Source organism: Anabrus simplex, chromosome 5, assembly GCF_040414725.1.
Source record: "Anabrus simplex isolate iqAnaSimp1 chromosome 5, ASM4041472v1, whole genome shotgun sequence".
Classification (NCBI taxonomy): domain Eukaryota; kingdom Metazoa; phylum Arthropoda; class Insecta; order Orthoptera; family Tettigoniidae; genus Anabrus; species Anabrus simplex.
In genome coordinates this window covers 252,634,430-252,640,429 of record NC_090269.1, presented here as the reverse complement: position 1 = coordinate 252,640,429, position 6,000 = coordinate 252,634,430, and the positions used below count along the sequence as shown (strand labels likewise).

Below are 6,000 nucleotides of genomic sequence, written 5' to 3'. Positions count from 1 at the left end.
CTAATGGAAATACTAATTCAGATAAAGTAATCGCATGGAATTCATCGTATCAACAAACTCCAAACTTACCGCTTTGGTCCATGATTCAAAAACTTGCACATCTTCTATAGCCTTTGCATAATGAAGCTAATTTTAACTGAGCATGCCCGCACAGTTGGTCAGCTTTGCCTTGAAGTATTTTTCCTCATTAAATTTATGAATTGAGGATATACGAGTACAAACATTTTCTGAACTATATAAGTTACAAGGTCTAAAATTTAGTGAAACAGGAAATATGCATTGAAGAAAGCTGCAGGGACATCATATGAGCAAAAGACGATCTTGATGCGTGTATTTCTTTGTTTTCGGTTTCAGATTCTACTAAACAGACAGTAGAGTAACATAATGGAACATAATGGCTTGAAGGCAAATCATTGATTATATTTAACATTTCACTTATTCTATAATCCTAATATTAATTCAATATAACGTGTCGCAATATGGTATATTTAACAAGACAAAGATGTACCTTCTCAAAATAATATTATGTAAGAATGGTTTCTACCATTTAGGCCATAATTTTTATTAGATCAAATTTCAATATAATTTTGTCACACCTTGGTAATTTCAGAATATAAATACATATATGCCTGAAGAAATATGAAAAATTACTTTTATTTGTAAACCAACCACGGATTGCTTTCATGACGGTACACCGTGGAATTGTAATTATATAATATTGATAACAATATTGGGAACAGGGAAAAGGGGTATGACAATAAAATAACAATTAACAGGAACGTACGTTTATTATGCTCTGAGCGGAAATACAAGCAAAAGTATACAGAGACTTCTTCGTTAACACAGAACAGTTGTCCGCAGGAAAGATTGAAAAATATTTATTTTCAACCGATGGCACAGGTTAGCATTTTCTACGGCACGCGATAGTCAGGGGCCAAGGAAATGAAATCTAGGATACATCTATATCTGAATATCCTCCCCTACTTGCAAAGAAATTAACAGTAATAATTAACACGAGAGAAAGAAATTCTAGATCACTCTTTACACAACAATGACCATATCGGATCACAAGGGGCAAGAACGAGATAAAGATGCAAGCCTAGCTTACTATCATCTAACTACAAATGAATTGGTCTCAGCCAATACTTTTAGAGTTTCAATCTTTCCTCGTTTTGCTAATCACCGTCTGCAATAACAAAGACTAGATGTTACGCACACAAACTATTATAATACAATATAAATCAAATTTAATAAGAAACATGAAAGTTATGGAATTTTCATTTTTAATATTAAGGAGTACATCCACTCCTAAAAATTAAAACTAAAAATATTCTTTTAAAACGTCAACAGCTAGACAAAAAGCAATGGAAAATATAGCCAGCGATGAAAAATTCAACATGACAAATAATGTTTGTTTATCATGAAACATTGATAGGAGCGTATGTTAAGAAACAAGTTGTATTTCAAACATGCCAGCAGCAATAATAATAATATATTTAAAAAAATCTTTCATCGACCACGTGCACCTTTTCTTAAATTAATTATGCCTTCATTGCATTTTAAGTAGCATAATAATCGGAAGAACTGCAATACAAGGGTTCGCTTGAGTCGTTCATAATGATGAAATCCATACGAGACGCAGAGGTTTGTACAGACTTTCTTTCTGCTAATCATAGGAATTATATTATTTATAATATATTTAAAAACGAAACTTACATAGATTCCCCTAGTTTTCCTTACTTTTTCTCTCACCCTTTGTTCTTAAATTCTCTCACTCGTTTTTGTTTAAACATTCAAAGCGTCTATTTTATGACAATTTACAAATTGTAAACACAATTCTCATGTGCTTGGTATAGCACAAAATATACAATAATCGTACATATTATTTTGGTTAGGGTTTGTAATATCATTATTACGAAACCCGTCTGTACAAAATACTACAAACACTAAAAAATCTATTATTTTATCCTCTTAATAAATTCTCTCGCACTTACTCTCTTAATTACATTCTGTCTTAATAATAAATAGAAGAAAGATAAAGAACCGCATTTGTCGAAAGAGGAATGTGTACTAGTAGAGGAAGATTAAGAAACTTTGACAAAGACGCACAAACAAGAACAAAGCTATGATGACAAGAAGATGAAAAAAGACAGAACTGATTTTCTTTGTACACAAACGTCCTTTTAAACTTCATCGTTGTTATTCGTGCATGGAAAAGGACCATCTATTAGTCAAGGACACTTCTCATTAAGAAATACACGTACATAAATGAATAACTTCGCTGTGTTCTCTAGAGCGCAGTTCTTTTGAGCCAAACGACCCTTCCTCCACGTCTTGTTTGAGCCACGTTTATTTTGAGCCAATATCAATGATGTTTTACTCTTTGACATAATACTTCTAAATATGACTGCACATCCTAAATAGAGTATAATATTCATATACAACGTAATATAATGTATGCAGTATTACGAACGATATCCGTAAGGCTGAACTTCGCAACTTTAGAACGGTATTCAGACTCTACGTAAGGTACTTCCTCTCCTAATGCGCATGCTTTTCAGGTTGTAACATTGTTATCTCGAGTGTGTGTGCACACAATGATAAGAGACCTATTACGGAGTGAATCGAAAGGGGAACAAACTGGAGACAGGACACGCTAATGAAAGAACAGATTAACATCAGATATTAAATACTGACAACTCAGCAAGCAATATTTTAAGTATTTAGACAGAACCTATATAATAATGGCGTGTGGCTTCGAAATAGGGCCTGGTACCTGTCTACATGGGATGAAAACTAATAGTGAGGGCGGCATAAATAACCAGTCCCCGAGTCAGCAGAATTAACCAATGAAAGCTAAAATCCAAATTCTGGCCGAGAATTGAACCCGGGACTCCTTGGACCAAACATCAGCGTCCTGATCAGTAAGCCACAGAGCCGGACACCGTACCTAACAAACCCTCGTTTGCTTTGTGTCAAGGGAAGATAAATAATTCCCTTTCTACAGTCGTGTGCAAACTTTCGAACACTTGATTGAAAATAAAATGGCTCAAAAAACACTCCAAATCAGCGCACCTGAAAAAAGAACGTGGCTCAAAAGCGTCAGTTAGGCTCAGAAGACGTGCCCCGGTTTTCTATTTTTATGGAGGAGATTTACAAAAAAAATTAAATAAATAATTTCTTCGTATATTTAGATTTTTGTACGTACAAATATGTTACACTATTATTATTATTAATTTTTTGATTTAAATTGTGTATGTGTGTCCATTAAATGCAGTTAGAATGAACAGAAACGACAAAAGGAAAACGATGACACAGATGAGAATTTAAACTTTTTTTTATTTTTTCGTGTTGATGAACTCAGCCATACAGTCGCACTATGCTTCACTCAGACACTCTTTCTCTCCTTCCTCCTTACCTTGTGAGTCTGGAAGTCTTTTAACTCTCGCTCAACCAGTCTTGTCTTCAAATACTGAATTTTTAATTTTTTAAATCTTATATTTTTATTAGATTTTCAAGAATTTTATAAGAAAAAAGAAAACTTGAAATTGGAAGAAGCAGGAAAAACGAAACATTTTCACATAGAAAACGGGATATGAAACATTGTCTGAATGATGATGAATGGTGAAAACTCTTAAACACTTCTATATTCATTATTTCATTAATTATTTACTTCAATTCTTGGATATCCTTCTTTCTCAACACCACAAGAATTTTTTCGCCAACACATTACTGATCACAGGGATTTATTCGAGGACGTTACCTGCATCTTCCGTTTTTCTTTCTTTTTTACAAATGATGTTCTTAAACTAAGAAATTTACTCTTTTATGCGGAATACTTATACCTCTGAAAATGCCATTAAATTAATGTTATTTATTCCCTTCAAGAGATTTTTCAAGTAGAGAACAAAGGGAAGAACAATATTTCACACCTCAGTATTCTAAAGGAACTGGAGTGCTCTGTTTTCCCTCTGCCACTGGTAACATCATATTACACAAATTTTAATTCTTCCTTTGGTTACATGATAATATTTCAATGCTAATCACTGTTCTTTTTTGTTTTATGCGTACCATTTACTTCAAAACTGATAACAAAGAATCTTCTCTAATTACCTCACATAATAAGGTAATATTAAACACACTAAAGTTTTTCTTTAAATATTGATATTTTACAAGAAAAATATTCGTTATCATTTTAATGTATCCCAAAAGCTAAGCACTAAGCACTTTTTTCATTACCGTACTCATCACTTAATTTGTTCTGTGGTAACAGAAAGATCACACTTTCACTTACATAAATGACGCCGTGGCTCTCCCAATGTTCATCTAAACAATTACATGGTTTTCTTTATTTATCTATTCTGTAAATGGCCGGGCGATACAAAATGGAAAGACTGCAAATGCTTACTTGAACTGGCCCCGTTAAGTCGATCTGACTTTGAGTGTGTATAATTTGACTGTGTGGGATCATATGGTATGGTGAGGAGTGTTATGTAAATTCGTGTATTTTATGTTTGTGTGTCTGGCAGTGATGAATTTTGTGTAGGGGGTGAAGGGAAAGGGTATTAGGGATGTTACATGGGAGGATATATCTACACGTGTCTCTTCATATGCAGCGCCAAGTGATCGGACCGGGAGAAGCAGCGGTCGCAGTGCCGGCACTTGAATGGTTTGGCGCCCGTGTGTTTCCTGTAGTGACGTGTGAGCTCGTCAGATCGCGCGAATCGCCACTCGCATCCTTCCCAGGAACACTTGTACGGCTTCTCGCCTGAAACACACCAACACAATTACTTACTTCCGAGAAGATTACCATTCAATATACATAAAACAAGTAATATCGTTAATTCATTCCCTGTACAGAATCTCTGGAACAAGGAAGATGATCATGAAAATGATGATGATGATTATTTCTGGTTTAAGGGACATAAAGTCTAGGTCATCGGCCCCTAAAACACTGGAAAGAGAAAGAACGATACTTAAGTCTGCCATATTTATTTTCTAAGGATCAATTTTACGTGATTTCCACTGTACATAAGAAGAGTTTTCAACTGTCTTCGATATCCTTCCTACATAAAAAATTTGGACATGTTACTGTGTGGTTCTTGTTCTCGAGACTCTTCATGTTTCGGAACTAAGGAAAGAGAAAAGAATGTGGTTAAAAATATCAAGGCATGTTAGCAAAGAGGATACATTGCATTAAGAAATGGATTGAAAAGAGGTGTGTTTCAGCCCGTGTTTGACGAGCAAGTAATTCCAGATAAAGTTAGGGGAACGTATCCATAGCGCAGATAAATTTAATAATAATAATAAATAATGTTATTTGCTTTACGTCCCACTAACTACTGTTTTACGGTTTTCGGAGACGCCGAGGTACCGGAATTTTGTCCCGCAGGAGTTCTTTTACGTGCCTGTAAATCTACCGACACGAGGCTGACGTATTTGAGCATCTTCAAATACCACCGGACTAAGCCAGGATCGAACCTGCCAAGTTGAGGTCAGAAGGCCAGCGCCTCAACCGTCTGAGCCACTCAGCCCGGCAGAGATAAATTTAAGGCGAAGACATAAAACATTGAACTCGGCCATTGATAATGCAATACAAAGATATGTTCCACTGGATACGACAAATGTCTATTAACTTATTGCGTAAGTGAAATTTATGACAGGTGTTCGTTCGAATAATCACATTGTGAGAGTACATGGTATGTGTAATCACTTGCAAGGTGAACTGTGTATGTTCTTATCGGATAAGACTATGCAAGAGTTCTATTTTAACATGTGATGCTAATCTTCGAGTACCATAAGGAAGCGCTGCACATACATTTAATTTGTAAGAACATTTAATTTGTGGAGTGTTTAATGAGAGATATTTGTGAATCAACGGTTCCGAGGTGCTTTGAGGAAAACCCAGGAACATAATTCATTCTCTATTTCAAAGTTACTTTCTATAATAATCTCCTCCACTAGAATAATAATAATAATAATAAGAAGAAGAAGAAGAAG

The 6,000-nt window shown here is 34.9% G+C and overlaps 1 protein-coding gene across 1 annotated transcript in view; it reads right to left on the bottom strand.

The window, feature by feature from the left end:
- Positions 1-769: 769 nt before the first annotated feature.
- Positions 770-6,000, bottom strand: part of LOC136873955 (Krueppel-like factor luna) — a 1,015,772-nt gene continuing 1,010,541 nt past the window's right edge. Inside the window, exon 5 of the mRNA XM_067147350.2 lies at positions 770-4,768. Within this exon, the coding sequence (XP_067003451.1) occupies positions 4,593-4,768 (176 nt within the window). The 3' untranslated portion in view covers positions 770-4,592. The remainder of the gene's footprint in view (positions 4,769-6,000) is intronic.